The 17,535-nt window shown below is 51.5% G+C and overlaps 1 protein-coding gene across 13 annotated transcripts; it reads right to left on the reverse strand.

Annotated features, from left to right (window-relative positions):
• Window positions 1-40: 40 nt before the first annotated feature.
• Window positions 41-17,087, reverse strand: LOC120692615 (probable helicase CHR10). 13 transcript variants are annotated; one of them, XM_039975985.1, is made up of 17 exons: window positions 16,890-17,087; window positions 16,792-16,799; window positions 16,494-16,576; window positions 16,266-16,396; window positions 15,995-16,141; window positions 14,736-14,916; window positions 14,084-14,219; window positions 13,878-13,993; window positions 13,212-13,301; window positions 12,572-12,673; window positions 12,269-12,469; window positions 11,593-11,718; window positions 10,870-11,498; window positions 10,188-10,789; window positions 1,003-10,101; window positions 536-650; window positions 41-446 (listed from the first exon to the last, which is right to left on the reverse strand). In XM_039975985.1, the coding sequence occupies exons 8-14, from the start codon at window positions 13,956-13,958 to the stop codon at window positions 10,783-10,785; spliced, it is 1,236 nt and encodes a 411-aa protein (XP_039831919.1). In that variant the 5' UTR covers window positions 13,959-13,993; window positions 14,084-14,219; window positions 14,736-14,916; window positions 15,995-16,141; window positions 16,266-16,396; window positions 16,494-16,576; window positions 16,792-16,799; window positions 16,890-17,087; the 3' UTR covers window positions 41-446; window positions 536-650; window positions 1,003-10,101; window positions 10,188-10,782. The 13 variants fall into 13 exon arrangements, with proteins under 13 accessions (XP_039831919.1, XP_039831917.1, XP_039831920.1 ...); XM_039975983.1 differs by having other exon boundaries at window positions 1,003-1,161; window positions 13,878-14,219; window positions 14,736-16,141; XM_039975986.1 differs by having other exon boundaries at window positions 1,003-1,161; window positions 13,878-14,219; window positions 16,016-16,141; window positions 16,266-16,576.
• Window positions 17,088-17,535: the final 448 nt, after the last annotated feature.

Genomic DNA, 17,535 nt, shown 5'->3' on the forward strand with positions numbered 1-17,535 from the left:
AAGAAAAAGGTACGCAGAGAGAGTTTACTTGAATATTGAGTTCACAGAGATCACCTTTTCAAATTCTTCATCAATTAATAAAGAAACAAACTCACATGTTGCAGCTTGACTCCACATCTAATCCGGTAATATTTCACAAGGAATAAAAATGCCAAAGAAACAAAGGGGGCAGAGCATGCAAACTGTTTTCCTTATATAATAGGTCTTAGCTAAAGGAGGCAAACACCCTAAAGCATAATTCATTTGGCTTATCTATTCATAAGTTACTAAACTATTGAAAAGGGGCAAAGATAAGATTTGCGGCTAGCTAATATTCCCTGATTCTTCTAGTGGGTTACAGAAACATCCCTAGTCTCCCTACACCTAGCTTGGGTTTCTTCCAGCAGAAGCGTCAGCTGAGCTAGATAGAATCTGTCTGTTGCCTGGATGAACGCTGAAAGTAGTACCTGTTAAAGGAAAACGGTACCAGTTATTCATTAGCAGCAAGTACATCAACAGATAACTCAAAAAGAAAAACTGAAGTGGCATCACATACACGAAAATGTCGATTCCATGGAGAGATGAGTATTTCCTGAGCAGGCGTTCTATGGTATACCATTCTGATCGTTGGGAGCCACCTTGGTAACCAATTCGGGGCATGTGGATAATTGCTTCAGACAAAAAAAAATGGAAATGAACAACTGAGCCTGATAGTAGCTAAAGAGATAAATCATATTGGGTTCAATGCAAAAGGAAAAAAGGGAAATAGCTTCAAAGGAGTGGAAGTGATTATAGCAGTTATACAAACATGTTTTGATGATTTAAAATTTAAAGAAACTACGCCTATGGTTACGGGCATTTAGGTCAAACTGGATGTGTAGCGTGTACATATTACTTGAATCTAATAAGCATATTGACAACTGGCATAAATTGGCGAAGAGTTGGGATGGTGTTTGGATAGTACAAAAATATGATCTAGATTTCTAAACAATTTGATATCAAGGAATCAAAAGGGAACACTACCAGAATGCTGAGCAGCTGAGAAGGCTGCTTTTGATAAACAGAGCTCCAAATCCGGCATGGAGATTTCACTTCTTGGAACTTTACGTCTCGGATTGTAAGACTGAACGATAGCTAGTGCCACCCATAAAGGTGCATCCAAACTCTGGGTGCAGTTGGCTTCTGCAGTAGGGATACAAATGAAATGAAGACATATAGGGCAGATCATTCTGAAAAATAAATCTACAAAATAATTGAGGGCGACATTTTGTAGATTTAGTAAACATAAGTTGGAGAATTTGATGCAGCCAGCCATAGCGTTTGATGGGCCTTTTGACACTACACGCCGACATGCAAAAAGTTTCTATTGCATATGAATGGATAGGGAGTAACAGTAACACCCTGCAGCCAAAATCCACACTATACTAAGCCTGATGTAGGGCTGGACAAATCATGCACAGTTTCCATCCCCTTTAGGGCTAGTTTGGAAGCCCCAAATCCCGCCGGGTTCCCCGTGATTTCCCCGGGAGAGAAATCCGCGGGACAAGCTCCCCCGGGCAAATTTATTGCGACATTTGGTAGCCTGCGAGACGTGGAATTGCAGCCCGCATCCCTGCGTTTTCCACGGGGAAGAAATCCGCGAGGCATGAGGCCGGGAGCGCTTCCCCGTCCCTCGGCTCTCGAGTCCCGACGCCGCGATATCTTGGCTCGCGAGTCGCGACGCATGGGCGAGACCGCCACCGCCTCCTCCCATGCGACCTCCCTCTCCGCTACCATTTCTCCGTACGAGACCGCCACCATGATGCCAGCACCCGCGCCTTCGCAGGTTAGTCCACCTCCGCCCGCATCTCCTCCCCCAAGTCCGCCACGAATGAGATCCCTGCCGCTGTCGTGGATCCACCCCCCCCCCCCCCCCCCGCCCCCTGCCGCCCTGCGTCGTCACATCTGCTGCGCCTCCTTCGCGAGCCAAGACATCCGCCTCTGCTTGGGGACTAAAGCACCTTTGCTTCCGCCAGAATCACCTTGCCTGCTAGGGTTTCTCCTCACCTCACACCAGCTCTTGTAGGTATTGAGGAGGAAGATCTGCAGGCCTGCAGCCACAAGCGGAGGACGACCAAAAAGATTTGGTCCTGGGCGTGGGCATTGACTTGGTATTGTGGTAGTGACGAGTCACTATCCGTGCCATGGCAAAGATGCCTTCAAGTTTGAATTTTATTGTCTTGTTTGCTTTTTACTGTGGCTGTGCTGATGGTTCATCTTTTTGATTCCTGAATCTGACTGGATTTAATTTTTGCATTCATGTTCATTTTTTTTTCTAGAACACGCAGGAGAGCTGCGTATCTTTGTATTAAGAAGAAAGGAATAGTCCAATTACAGAACCCAAATCCCACCTTGGACTAGGAATGGGGTTGGTAACTAATTAGGAACATGAGGAGTATCAGCAACTGTTGTATCTGTCAGTACCTAATTATTTTTCTAATTTTCTTGTCTTTTGGTTCCAAAACACATTATGATGAAGTTCCTTTCATTAGGATTGCTCTTATTGAGCCATTAACTTACAAGTTCATGTTATTCTCCTAGAATATGAATATTATATTATCCTCATAGTGATATGTAATCCTATTGTTTCTTATAGATATCCTTTTGTATTTGCTTGTATGTGATGGTTCTTAGGAGTTTCTGAACAAGATATCTGATTACATCTTTTGTGCTTGTTCATTTAAAGAACCCTTTGAGGAAATGCAGATAACTTTGTGTGCTAGGTTGACAAGTGTCGGGTACCACGATTAGGGACACCCTAATCGTGATACTAAAATCACTCTGAAAAACACAAACACGTGTTAAGGCAACTGGGCCCACGAAAGCCCACAGCCTCCTTCCAATCTGGAAGAAAGTAAATGACTCAAAGAAGCCCAACATACGGCCCATTCGCACCCCTCTCAGGCCCGCGGAACAATCTCTGCCTCGCTCGAGGGCTCCCATCGAGACCCTCGACTGCGCCCCGCATCTCCGCCTCGCTCGAGGGTAGCGAATCTACCCTCGAGCGGACAAATCATCTCCGCCTCGCTCGAGGGCAGCGAACCCCCTCGAGCAGGTAGCTCAACTCCGCCTCGCTCGAGGCCACCCCTCGGCGCAAGGGACAAACGGCTCTGCCGCTCAACCGTCCGTCGTACGGAGGCATTGAATGCCAACCACTCCTCCACAGTGCTCAGGACAGACGGCGTCAGACCGCCATTCCCCACAGTGGCAGTGACCGGAGTCCCATCCGCCAACTCCGGTCACTGCTCCGCCATCCCGGACACTGTGGCAGCACTGTGAGAACTGCGACGCGGGACGAGACGCGCTCAGCACTGTTCTCGTACTATTCCGCCAACTCCGGCCGACCGGACTCCACCTCATCACACATATGGCCCCGGACCACCCTCCTGCTTGGGAAAGGGTCCGGCGACGCCACGTGCCCCTCCGAGAAGGATACACAGCACACGCAGCCGGAGTCCCGGACCTCCCCCCTCGAGGGGTCCGGGACCTCCACGCAACCCTCGGACCTCCTTGGTGCGCGCCCCAGCACTTTATCCAGGATGATCCGGGACCGCTGCGTGCCCCGCCACCGCTGGAGCACGCAGGGCCCCACGGAACGCCACATCTGAAAGACTGAACAACCTACAGTGACGACCACGCCGCCTGCTTGAGTTGGCAGGACGCCGCCGCAATCTCCGCAAAACCACGGACGACTGCCAAGCCCGACGCCATACCCCACAGTGTACTTTCTACAGTGTTCGACCATTGCACCCCCGCAATTCGGGGGAAGACGACGACTTTCACGTTCCCCTACTCATGTACTCCGCCCCTCCATATAACTATAAAAGGAGGAGGCGGGCTTCCTTTAGGGGGGGCGTTCTGGACATCAGCAACCACGGTCACCTACACTCGCGATCATCGTTACATTCTCAGCACCACTGAGCACTCACCACAACCGACTCCTCTTCTAGTAGAGACTTGGGAGCCTCCCTCCCTCTCTCGCATCGCTTGTACCCCCTACTACAAGCACTCCGGGTGCAAGATAATACAGTGCCCTCGCACACCCTCTTGCTGGACGTACGACCTCGTGGCCGGAATCAGGATAAACCCGTGCGTTACTGTGTTGACTCTTGCATCAACATCTGGGACGAGAAAACACGCAGCATTTACTAGTTGGGATCCGAACCCCCGGATCGGGACGCCGACAGTTGGCACGCCAGGTAGGGGCACGCTGCGTGACATTTTCTCTTTTGTTCCCATTTGATCTCCAGGGATGGCGGTCAGATCCAACCCATACCCCTTGGGCATCTCGGATCCGCTCCCAGCAGGATTCGTGATCTGGTTCGGGAGTCTCGAGTTCAGAGCAACCGGCAACGGTTACCTCATGCAGCTCCTCTCGCCCAGACGCAACCCCGTCACTCCGACTTCACCAGCCCAGCGCAACAGGCGCTCGGGCCACCGTTCGCGACAAGCACGCGCGGAGCGGCGCCGCGCGGCACGCCAACTTCTTCATGAACAACTTCACGGCCGAGGAGGCCGAGGACTACTCCGGGGTCCGCGACCCCGACGCATTCCGCTCGTTCCAGCTCACGACGGCCTATTGCCTCACCTGCTCTGAGGACTCCAGCGAGGGGGATTATGATCCTGCCTGGGAGTGTTTCATGGCCGACCTTGCGGACGAGCAAAACGATAACGCCCCGGGCGACGACGGGGACGGCGGGGCGGACGCACAGGCGAACCAACCAGTGGTGTCGCCTGCGGCTCCTTTTTCGTCAAGCTCGGCGGCGCGGCAAGCCCAGCTGGCACAGCTCAAAGAGCTTCAAGCTAAGCTCGACGAGCAGCGCCGGCAGACACAGGAGCTGCGCACCGCACTCGAGCAGCAACGCACCGCGCGTGGTGCACATGCCCAGGCGGCGGTGCGCGTTGCCCGGGAGCGCATTCTGGCCGACGACAACGTCGACAAACCTCCAGAACTGAAAACGGCCGGTGAAAAACTCATCGCTGCGGCATACCTACTCCAAGTCATGCCCGAGCCATCAACACCTTCGGGCCGCAACCTGCGCCGCGAGGCACAGGCGCTCATCGAGCAAGCTGCCGTGCAGCAAGCCGAGAGCTCTGCGTCTCGTATGCGCTTGAAAGCCCCGAAGCAGCCCGGTGGGACTGCGCACCAGGACCACGAGGCTTCGGTGCACACTCCACCAGCAGCGAAGGGCAAGGCAGCCGTGATGCCCGGTGCGAAGGCACCCTCGGTGCACGACCGCATCGGAAGGCCTCCCGCGAGGGATCGGCTCCACGACTCACGCGGGCACGCCGAAGACGGCGACGCCCGCTACATTGTCGGCGGCAGGAAGTACACCCCTCGCCGGGTGGACGTTTCGATCCCGAGCACGACAGAGGTGAGTCACCGGAGCCTCCGGGCACCCGAGTGTTCAGCAGGGAGATTCGAACTGCTTCTTTTCCCCCGCGCTTTCGACAACCCACCACCCTCGTCAAGTACTCGGGCGAGACCGATCCTGCGGTCTGGCTCAACGATTACCGCCTAGCGTGCCAACTAGGCAGTGCGACGGAAGACGCCGTCATCATCCGCAACCTCCCTCTTCACCGCGCTAATGCCACACGAACGTGGCTCGAGCACTTGCCCGCGGACCAGATCCACAACTGGGCCGACTTAGTCAAGATCTTCGTGGGCAACTTCCAGGGCACATACGTGCGCCCTGGGAACTCTTGGGACCTCAAAGGGTGTCGCCAGAAGCCCAACGAGTCCCTGCGCGACTACGTGCGGCGCTTCTCCAAGCAATGCACCGAGCTCCCTAGCGTCACCCACGTCGAGGTCATCAACGCCTTCCTCGAGGGTACGACGTGCAGGAACCTGGTGCACGAGCTTGCGAGAAGCCGACCCGCCAACACGAATGAGTTGTTCGATGCCGCCACCAACTACGCCGCCGGCGAGGAGGCTGTTGGTGCCATCTTCGACGATAAGCCGAGCAAGCGCAAGGACGATGCGCCCGCGGAGGGCAGCAACGTCAAGCCCAACACCCCCGCCAAGAAACAGAAGCGGGGGGAGGAAGGGAAAGAAGCCAGTCCCACCGAACCAGCGCGGATCGGGGCAGGCAGAGGACTCCGAGGAGGCCTTCGCTGCCGCCCCGGACCGCAAAGGACCTCGAGGCCCCCCTCGAGGCGGTGGCGGCCTGTTCGATGACATGCTTAAGAAGCCGTGTCCGTACCACAAGGGCTCGGTCAATCACACCCTCGAGCAGTGTGAGATGCTCAAGAAGTACTACAACCGCGTCGCGCACCGCGACGAGGATAAAAAGAAGGATGCTGGCGACAAAGGTGGAGATGACGAGTTCCCCCCAGTGGAGAACGTCTTCTTCATCTTTGGAGGACCAACGACGAACATGACCTCTCGGCAGCGCAAGCGTGAGCGCCGGGAAGTTTTCTCCATCACCAAGGCCACGCCATCCTACCTCGACTGGTCGAAGGACACCATTTCCTTTGGCCGCGAGGATCACCCTGACTACGTCCCGCATCCGGGACGATATCCACTCGTTGTCGACCCTATCATCGGCAACACCCGCTTCTCCAAGATGTTCATGGACGGAGGCAGCAGCCTAAACATCATGTACGCCCACACCTTGGAGCTCATGGGGATTGGATTGAACAAGCTTCGCCCCAGCAAGTCGCCATTTCATGGCGTTGCGCCGGGGAAGCGAGTCCAACCCATCGGCCGGATCGATCTGCCTGTCTGCTTCGGCACGGCAGCCAACTTCCGCAAGGAAGTACTCACCTTTGAGGTGGTGGGGTTTCGGGGATCCTATCATGCCATCCTTGGGCGTCCCTGCTACGCCAATTTCATGGCCATCCCCAACTACACCTACCTCAAGCTGAAGATGTCGGGTCCGAAGGGCGTCATCACCGTCGGCTCTTCGTTCGAGCATGCCTACGAGTGCGACGTCGAGTGCGTTGAGCACGCGGAGGCTCAAGCAGAGGACGAGGCCCTCGCTGCCAACCTCGACAAAATGGCAAGCGAGGCCTTGGACTCCACGCACCGACACGCGGGAAGCTTCGAGCCCGCCGAGGGTATCAAGAAGGTGCCCCTTGACCCGAGCCACCCCGACAACAAGGCGTTACAGATCAGCGCCACCCTCGACAGCAAATAGGAAGTGGTGCTCGTCGACTCTCTCCGCGCCAACGCAGACATTTTTGCGTGGAGCCCCTCAGATATGCCTGGCATACCGAGGGAGGTCGCCGAGCACTCCCTTGATATCCGACCCAACTCCAAGCCGATGAAGCAACGCCTGCGACGCTTCGACGAGCTCAAGCGCCGGGCGATTGGCGAGGAGTTGCAAAAACTTCAGGCGGCCGGGTTCATCAAGGAGGTATTCCATCCCGAGTGGCTAGCTAATCCTGTATTAGTGAAAAAAAGAGTGGAAACTGGAGGATGTGTGTAGATTACACTAGCTTAAATAAAGCATGTCCGAAGGTTCCCTTTCCTTTGCCACGAATTGATCAGATTGTAGATTATACTGCGGGGTGTGAACTTTTATTTTTCTTGATGCTTACTCCGGTTACCATCAAATCAAGATGAAAGAGTCCAACCAGCTCGCGACTTCTTTTATCACACCTTTCGGCATGTACTTCTACGTCACGATGCCCTTTGGCCTCAGAAACGCCAGAGCTACGTATCAGCGGTGTATGCTCCACGTTTTCGGAGACCATCTCGGGCGCAACGTAGAAGCATATGTCGACGATATCGTTATAAAATCTAGGAAGGCGGACGACCTGGTTGCCGATTTCAGAATCACATTCGATTGCCTACGGGCCAAAGGGGTAAAACTCAACCGCGAGAAGTGCGTGTTCGGGGTGCCTCTGAGGCATTCTTGGGTTTCATTGTCTCCCAGCGGGGCATCGAACCCAACCCTGACAAAGTCTCGGCCATCACTCGGATGGGACCGATCCGAGACCTAAAGGGGGTACAGAGGTCATGGGATGCCTAGCGTCCCTCAACCGGTTCATCTCGCGTCTCGGCGAAAAAGGCTTACCCCTGTATCGACTCTTGAGGAAAACCGAGCGATTCACGTGGACCCCCGAAGCCCAAGAAGCCCTCGACAGGCTGAAGGCATCGCTCACTCACGCCCCCATTCTCACACCACCCACGGACGGCGAGCCCCTCTTTCTGTACGTAGCCGCGACGACCCAAGTGGTCAGCGCGGTGGTCGTTGTCGAAATACAAGAGGAGCGCCATGCTCTGTCCGTCCAACAGCCGGTGTACTACGTCAGTGAGGTGTTGTCTGAAACTAAGACACGCTATCCACAGATTCAGAAGCTGCTCTACGCAGTGGTTTTGGCTCGGCGCAAGCTGCGCCACTACTTCGAGGCTCATCCCGTCACCCGTCACCGTGATCTCATATTTCCCCTTAGGAGAGATAGTCCGCAACCGGGAAGCCGAGGGTAGAATTGCAAAATGGTCTGTGGAGCTGATGGGAGAAACTCTCACCTACGCCCTCCGCAAAGCGATCAAGTCCCAAATCTTGGCTGACTTCGTAGTTGAGTGGACGGACACTCAGATACCCCCACCACAAATCCAGGCCGAATGTTGGACCATGTTCTTCGATGGGTCGGTGATGAAAACCGGCGCTGGTGCCGGCCTCCTCTTCATCTCACCCCTCGGAGAATAATGCGGTACATGATATGTTTGCATTTCCCTGCGTCTAACAATATGGCGGAGTACGAGGCCCTCCTCAGTGGCCTCCGCATCGCCATCGAGCTCGGCATCAAACGCCTCGACGTGCGCGGAGACTCTCAACTCGTCATCGACCAAGTAATGAAAGAGTCTAGCTGCCACGACCCGAAGATGGAGGCATATTGCAATGCAGTGCGCCGCCTCGAAGACAAGTTCGACGGCCTAGAACTCAATCATGTCCCGCGCAAGTACAACGAGGATGCCGACGAACTAGCCAAGATTGCGTCGGGCGGACCACCATCCCCCCGAACATCTTCGCTCGCGACATCACCAAGTCTTCCGTCGAATTCAAGGATCCGGCGGAGCCGGGACCCTCGTCCGCCGGGCCCTCCGACGGGAACCCCCCGGCGGACGAGGCAGAACCCATGGACATTGACTTCAGGACCACCTCCGCGGACGAGGCCGAAGCAATAGAAGTCGACGAGGCCCCCACCTCGCAAGATTGGCGCGCCCAGTACCTTGAGTGGATGATTCAAGGGGTCCTACCCTCGAACCGCGCTCAGGCGCGGCGCCTCGCCAGGCGGGCCAAGTCCTTCGTTCTAATCGACAGCGAGCTATACAAGCGCAGTCCCTCGGGAGTCCTGCAGCGATGCATTCCCATCCCCGAAGGCAATGAGCTGATCCGCGACATCCACGCTGGCGTCTGCGGCCACCATGCCGCGCCACGTACCCTCGTGGGTAACGCGTTTCGGCAAGATTTCTACTGGCCCACCGCGGTCACCGACGCCACCGACGTCGTGCGGACCTGAGAGGGTTGCCAATTTTACGCTCGAAAAACGCACCTCCCCGCGCACGTTCTGCAGACCATGCTCCCTTGCACCGTTGGCACCACCGCAACGATACCCTCGTCCCGGGCCTCGGTGGGCTCCAAGACGAGGGCTCCTCCCACCCCCGGCGCCCCTAGCGCCGTCTCCTCCGCGACGCTCTCGACCTCAGCCCTCGGGGGCTCGAGGACGAGGGTCTCCGCCTCCACATGGTCGGAGGGGCGCTCCTGCGCGCCCCCACCAGTTTCTCCTTCTGTAACCGGTCGGGCGGCGCTGGCTGCGTCGCCCTGACCGACCTCAACTTCGATGTCCGGCCGGGCGGCGCCATCCGCACTGCCCCGGCCGGTCTCCTCGACGTCGTCAGCCTGAGCGGCTGCTTCAGCACCGCTCTTGCCGACGTCGCCCTCCTCCTCCTGAGCTCGAGCTTGCTGGGCCGCCTGGGCCCCTCGGGCCATCGCCTCCCGCAGCTTCGCGGCCTCCGCCACGAGGTCCACGGCAGGCAGGGACTGCGGCGCCGTGTGCGGCATACTGCGTGCCCCGGTCTTGAGGGCCTTAGTCGGGGCGAGCTGGACCGCATCCTTGGCAACGGCCCCGGGGCTGGAAATCGAGAAACAAAAGCTGAGGACAACGGGATCGAGAAATCGACCAAACAGACAACAGAAATAAAGTCCAAGTCCACTTACCCGGATCGAGCGCTCATGCTCCGCTTTCTCGTACCGCTTCTTCAGGCCCGCGGCACCGCGCCGCCCCTCGAAGACTGTCCCGAGGGCGCCGCCCTCGGGTCGGCCTGGTGCCTCGAGGCTGTCAGCACGGGCGCCTCCGCGCCCGCCGCAGACTCCTCGCCACGAATCAGCACCTGGGGCGCGGGCGTCTCCTCGCCTGCCGCCAGAGGGGACGACTCCCGCTCCGCCCCCTCGAGGGACGGATCCGCCGACGACTCCACCGCGGTCCTTATTTCTTCCGGCGCTGCCGACGCCCCCTCGTCGGCGTCCCACTGATAGGTGGGCGGGGAGCTCGCGCCCGCCGCCGCCCCGTCGTCCCCCAGAAGGTGGCCCTCGGCATCCGAGGCCTCCTCCTCCTCGTCCGTGGACTCGGGCGTGGCAGGCCGCGGCTTCCCCTCCGAGAGTGCAATCTTGCACGCCTTATCGTGCTTCGCTTTCCTCTTCCTTTTCCTCTCGGCCTTCGCCTCCGCCACGACCTTCCGCCTCTTCAACTTCCCTGCGTGCAGGCGGTTGATCTGGCGTTCCTCCGGGACCGGAGGCCTCGAGGGGTGGCACTTTAACCCCTGCAAAATACAACCGAGACAGAGTCAGGGGCAAGGAAAGGGGCCGCACAAGACATAACGAATTCGGAAACGAAACTCACCAGTGAAATGTACCCCGGCTCGGGGTGCATCTTGATCCTCCAAAGATCCTCGGGGTCGTTGGGGAACTCCGCCACCGCGTACCCAAAGTTTTCCATTTGACAAACCTCTTTTCTTCTACTTTTTTCTTGTTAACTTCACGTTTCAGGAACTTTTCTTCTGGCGCTGCTCTTTGCCTTCCATGTTGAGCTGTGGCATCTTCAATTGAATGCGAAGCCTCTTTGAACTTCTTAACCCAGGATAGGTATGCAGCTTCATTAAGCCCAAGATCAACACTAATAGAATCAGAAGCCCTTCTAATTACAGTTCCAAGGCCATCAGCAAAATTTGGGTTGATTTCAAATGATTGTTCATCCTTTTCTGAAGGTTCATGGCTACGCATCATTACAACCTTTTCAGACATTGTTTTCAACTTTGCCAGTTTCTCCACATTGATTGTGTCAGAAGTTGTGTCCTCATTGATTGTCTCTATGGTTGTATCAACAGGATCGAACAGGTGCAAGCCAAAGATAATTGATCTCATGTCACTAGCTTCATTTCCCAGATCTCCACCCTTCAAATCAGTTCTAGCATCGTCTCCAATAATATTGTGGCTAAGCTTAAGTTTTCTCTCGGCTCTTTGCATTATGACCTGATGTCAATTAAAAAGGATAAGAAACTCAGAACTTCAGAAGCAACTTAATCAATAAAGCATTAGGGTTCCACTAGTAAGCCATACTCTTTACCTCTTCAATTGTACGCTGGGACACCAAATTTATTGACAGCACATGATTTAACTGTCCCATACGGTGAGCGCGCTGTAGGGCCTGTTTGTCAGCTTGAGGATTCCAATCTTGTTCGTAAAAGATAACCTACAACCAATCATCTCGAATTCTCAATGACCATGGATAACATAATCAGAAAGGTTGTATGGTCATCATTAGCGGTGGCATGCTCCCCCTCCTCTGCCTCCGCCGCTGCACCACCATCGGACGACGCCCGCTCGCCGGTGGTGGGTCCTCACCTGTGGGGCCGCCACCTAGGCCGGCCATGGCGCAGGAGAGAGAGATGGAGAGGGAGAGAGAGGGGGAGGGAGGAAAACGCAGGGAAGAGCAAATGGGAGAAGATGGGACCATGCATGGGTGTTTTTTGCATATGTTCGCCAACAAGGTGTGACGTGGCAGTGGCATGCCACATCGGCGCTGGGAGCTCACATGGCACGTTTGGGACCCAGAATGGATCCCTTTAAACAGTTTGCGGACCCAAATATGCATCTTGAGACTTTGAGGACCTAACTGATACAGCAGGACAAGTTTAGGGACCTAAGGTGCATTTTATTCTTATTTATAATAAATAAATGCTACTAGATTTAGTTGGCAAAACCATAAGATTAGCAATGTTATCAAGTTCAATCAGACTCACAGTATCAGCACCAATGAGATTAAGCCCCACACCCCCTGCTCTAGTTGATATCATGAAAACAAAAGCTCCAATCTGATTATCATCTCCCATAAGGCCTTTGGTGGATTGAGAGCTGAAATTTCTTATTGCTGCAAACCGCTCCTCAGCACGTACTGAACCATCCAGGCGCTCATAAGTGTAATTGCGCAGCTCCAGGAAATCCTATTGAAATCATAATACAAAATATAAATTACAATAACATGTGTGCATGAGTATTAAGAAATAAGTTACTAATCGTATTAACATGACTGTGAAAAAGAAAACCTGAAGAATGTCCAGTGTTTGGGTCATCTGAGCAAATAGCAAAACACGATGTCCATGGAGCTTCTTCAGAATAAGATCCAGCAAAATGAGCTTCCCACTAGCCTGAAAAAGGTGTCCATATAAAATAATTCAATAACTATGTCTTCAGTTCCCCCAAAGTCTGTTTACCTCCCTTGAGCCTGCTGGCTTAAGTAGCCCTACTTAGTTATGTGTCCTCATGCTGTCACCTGAGATTCTTGTACACCTACTATTTCTGTGGTAATTGATCGCAGTGTTGCTGCCATTATTAAAAATAAATTTCGAAAGACTTCTAGACCACAGTTTATTTTCCACTGTCCACAGAAGCACTATATGACCAATTGACCATGAAGGGGACGAATAAAGAGCTGCATAAGAAACTTAGAATTTCCTAGTTTTTTATAATAGAAAAATGTGGAAATATAAGAGACATGGTGACACCACACAATGTCTATAGTGTTAACCAGGTTTCACCAGCTCCTGTTCATTTTTTTAATAATAAGAAAAGGATAAAAAAGGGTTTCCTATTTACCCAGTTCTCCAATTGCATTTTCAGTTAAGTCACTGTACGACACAATGGAAATAGGCTCTTAGCATTTTATTCATAATGAAGCAGACTAACCTGAACTAAATGCTCCCCTTCCACATAAGGCTCAGGTTCAATGCCACTGAACAGATATGGGTGACTGCAAGCTTTCCTCAGCTGTATAACCTGTGGAGGGTTTAGAGAAGAAAAAAAACAAGAGACAAACAATAAATTTGCTAGAAACTTCTAACATATAATCTCTAAAAAGTGAGACAGAGTTAAAATGGTATAACTTTAAAAGCTTAAGTTAACAAATTAAAAGGCTGTTGTGATGGAGGGAGCTCGCAGTTAGTTGTGTCCCTTCTCAATCTTCTGAAATATCCTGTACTCTATTGTTTCTCATTTAATCAAGTCATTTCAGCTGTTGCTTTTTACCACCTCTGGAACACTGATATGAACTAAAGAAATACCAATACTTGCTCTGGAAAATAAAAACTCTTATATGTTTTGCTACGTCAAGAAACTTCAGAGAGGAGTAGGAACAATGACGTATCAAATGACTCACAACTCAATTAAATACTTTCCTTTTTGCTACATGCACACTAGTAAATACTCAAGTGGCAAACCACCAATGAGGTAACGAAAATGAACTCGCGTAGGACAGGTGATATTGAGGAAATAAAAAATATACTTAATTTAAGTTATTGCAAAGCAGAAGATACTTGTTCACAAGACGACGTAACAACATGGGAAAACAATTACAATGTTCTGCAAAGACTGGTGGCGAGACAATCCTCCAGTAAACGAAAGAAGTGTTTGCAGCTCTTTCCGCAACACTGACATGTAAAGCTTCTTTTGTAACTGTCAGTGGCACCATCCTGTAAAAACAATACAAAACAGATTAAAAATAAAAGAGGACAAGGGCGCAACAAAAGGGGGAAATGTTCTCTTGAAGCAAAGAACCAGACACAGTTAGCTCGGTTAGTGGAGGCAGCGCCAGAACTCCACTCTCGATCAGTAAAGCTTTTGTCCTGCGTAGCATAAATGCTTTGAGTACGTGTTTAATAATCTCAAATTGTCTGTTTGCTTTATTAGCTTCGGCATCTGTTTCAGAAACAAGATATCAGTGATTCTGAAATCCAAAAAGAAGCACTTTCAATGCAGAGCCCAAAAAAGAAAAAATCTCAGAAGCACAAACACACAACCAACATGAAAGAAAGAATGATTGAAAAAATGGTGAAGATAATCGATTGATGTAGGAAAAATCGTCCCAGAACAGATTAAAACATTTGTAAAAGCACAGTTTTGATTGCCATGGACAGGGTTGTCAATGAACCAAGTAAGAAAAGGGACATTCTGGTTTTATGCATTCTATTAAGAGAATGACTAGACCAAAGGGTAAAAACATTAAACATCTAACAGCAATTCACCTACACACATACGATACAACATGAAGCATGAATAAAACTCTACAAATTTAAGCAATAGAATAGACTGCATAACAAAAAAAACCAGCATATAGTGATCATAGCAAGAGTGCACAAATGCACTGTTGTTCAGAACAAAAAGATACCTGGCAATTGACATATGCTATGTCACTCTAGAATTTGAAAGTAATACCTGTTAACGAGTTCCCTGCTTCCTTGAAAGTGAAAAGAAACTCATCTAGCTTTCCAAATATTGAAGGCAAACAAAAGTGCATCAAAGCCCATAGTTCAGAAAGGTTGTTCTGGATAGGAGTGCCTGTTAGTAGTAGACGCCTTGGCATGATGAAACATTGCTCAAGGACATTATACAGTACCTGGCAAAGAACTTTCTGAGTTGAACTTGGAAGTTTGTTCCAAAATATACGTATACTGTAATTGATTGTAACTGAAAGGAAAAGGAAAAAAAGGTACAACATTTGACACATGCACACTTATATTTATGTCTCAGGAGGTGCATGTATTAACAATAATCCATAGGCGCATAATAAATATAGAGTTAACAATTGGATTACAAGCTCAACTAACCTATACAACAACAACAACATAGCCTTTTGTCCCAAGCAAGTTGGGGTAGGCTAGAGATGAAACCCAAAAGAAACAAGGACAAGAGAAACACAAAAAGACACAAGACAGAAGGAATAGGGGTAAACAGAAACAGAAACAAAGGTCAAGGTTCAGGCACATTGATTGCTAGTCTCCAAGCGCTCCTATCCATAACTAATTCCTTGGAGATATTCCACTCCTTAAGGTCTCTCTTAACCGACTCACCCCAAGCCCCCAAGTTAGTTTAGGTCGGGCTCTACCTCTCTTTATATTATCGACCCACTTTAGAACCCCACTATGCACCGGCGCCTCAGGAGGCCTCCGTTGGACATTAAGCTCAACTAAGCTATAAAACTCAGAAAAATGCTGATGAACGGATATAAAAAAATTATAATTTGTTAGCTGTGGAATCGGCAAAGAACTGAATGCCAAGCAGTTTATTTTTGAGCAGTTTTATGGTTGTAGCTTGCCCTCAAAAGCTCAACACAGGTTGTACCTTGACAGCTGAACCTTAGTCCAGAAATTGCTAGTGAAACATGAATATTTCCACTTGGCGCCATCAAGTCATAACTATTCTTTAGTTGTTCTTAGCAGTGTCAAGTTTACCTTTGTCATTATGGATGCTCTGGCAATACACCACTTGAAAGTAAAGATGTTTTTTTCCCTAACAGTACTGAAAGTCTGAGGTTCCTTGCTATTGAATCAAACTGAAAACTTCCCATAATGCACAGAAATGAAGGCAGGTACATCCTATGTAGCTTATAGTGCAGTAGTACAAGAGCTGCTAGGTGGCAAAAGCAGCACTACCAGGAAATGACCAGTCAAACCCTGAATTACAAGAAGAACTACCTAAATAAAATGACTGTTTACACTGGATGGATTTTTTAGATGTTGAGCCTCATCAATAATTGCATAGTGCCAGGGAATTTGTGAAAGAAAGTCTTGATCCATCAAGGCTATGTCATATGTTGTCAAGAGCACATCAAATGATAATTCCTGTTTCATGCAAAAAAAAAGAAGAAGAAAGAAAGAAAAAAGACGTCACAAATATTGATGGGATACACATACACCTATTGAGGATGAAACCCAAAATAAAATATTCTGTAACACAATAGCATACGTTAGAATGAGATGATGTGGAAGCCTTGTGCACATGATGGTACAAGGTTCTCCGAAGGTCACGACGGTGCACCTTATCGCCAACATAGTGCAGGAGCCTCAAGGAAGGACAGAATTTAGGACACAGCACAACTGCAGGGGTTAACCTTACCGAATCAGAAATGCATGTAGCCTGCGCGGTAAGCTCTTAAGGAGACGAATGAAAAAAGAAAATGAGGGAGATGTGTACACATGGAATGGTCCGGGTGCAATACGCTGGATTTTGAGGTGGCTCAGTAGAGAAATTGCTTGTAGGGTCTTGCCAAGCCCCATCTGCCCATGGTCGAAGACCCATAAAATTCAGTGACATGAGCTAGTATGGTTGGAAAAAAGAAACACATTATCCAAATGTAGGAGGATCATCTAGGCCGAGTAGGAGGCCCAACATTTGGCACATGAACAAGGTCTATCTAATTAATAAGCACATTAAAGTATATACACCGAGCACGTGACCGGACACCTCGTCGGCAGGGCAGACGAAAGCTCACCTCATCACCTGCGAGGGATACGGTGCAGGCAGGGAACGAATGAGAGATTGGCGCTGGGAAGGATATTGAGGGGGGGTTCTAATTTCTAGAGGACGTACCGAGGACGACGTTGACGCCGAGGCGGTAGCGGCGGATGAGCCAGGAAACGCCATCGAGCTGGTGCGGCTTGAGGTCCGCCGTGACGCCAAGGTCGGGGAGGCAGGTTCCTTGGCCCTGCGCGTCGGCGGCCGCTAGTAGGCGGCGCTCGTAGGAGGTCGGCGCCATGGGGAAGGGGGGGGAGGGGGGAGGGGGAAGAGGGTTGGGACAGGGGCGAGGGGCTTCGGCCTGCTTAGGCGAATCAGCCAGCCATGGGCCGTGCCCGTACCCGGCCCAAAAGTAGTCACTCTCTCTGACCCTGACCCCACCGGGCAGAGAGCCAGTCCCCTGGCCTCCACGGGATTGAGATCCGCTGCAGTTGGGGTGGCTGACTTTGAGCCACTGCATATGGGGCCCACTAGCGCTGGGGCCCGCTGGCAGTGACCCAATGTCAGCAACCCCAACGTCAACTAATCCGGTTCCCCCTCCACGAGGGGCGGCGGACAGCACGGCGATGAATTCGAAGGGGGAGGAACGGGGATTGAGATTCAGTGATTTGCTCAAGCAAAGTCACTGAGACTGTTCCGGTAACTTGCCACCTTTTGAGAGCCGTTCATTTCGTAATCGACACAGTGATTTTCCTTGTCGTTTAGCGCCAGTTACGTTGTG

Source organism: Panicum virgatum, chromosome 9N (genome assembly GCF_016808335.1).
Source record: "Panicum virgatum strain AP13 chromosome 9N, P.virgatum_v5, whole genome shotgun sequence".
NCBI lineage: Eukaryota > Viridiplantae > Streptophyta > Magnoliopsida > Poales > Poaceae > Panicum > Panicum virgatum.

Excerpts from the sequence above, each read along its gene's own strand:
- LOC120692615 (XM_039975995.1), bottom strand. The coding sequence starts at position 13,958 with ATGTCAGTGTTGCGGAAAGAGCTGCAAACACTTCTTTCGTTTACTGGA. Across the intron at positions 12,470-12,571 it reads AAACACTGGACATTCTTCAG|GATTTCCTGGAGCTGCGCAA; the intron begins GTTTTCTTTTTC and ends TGATTTCAATAG. Across the intron at positions 11,499-11,592 it reads CCCAGCGTACAATTGAAGAG|GTCATAATGCAAAGAGCCGA; the intron begins GTAAAGAGTATG and ends AATTGACATCAG.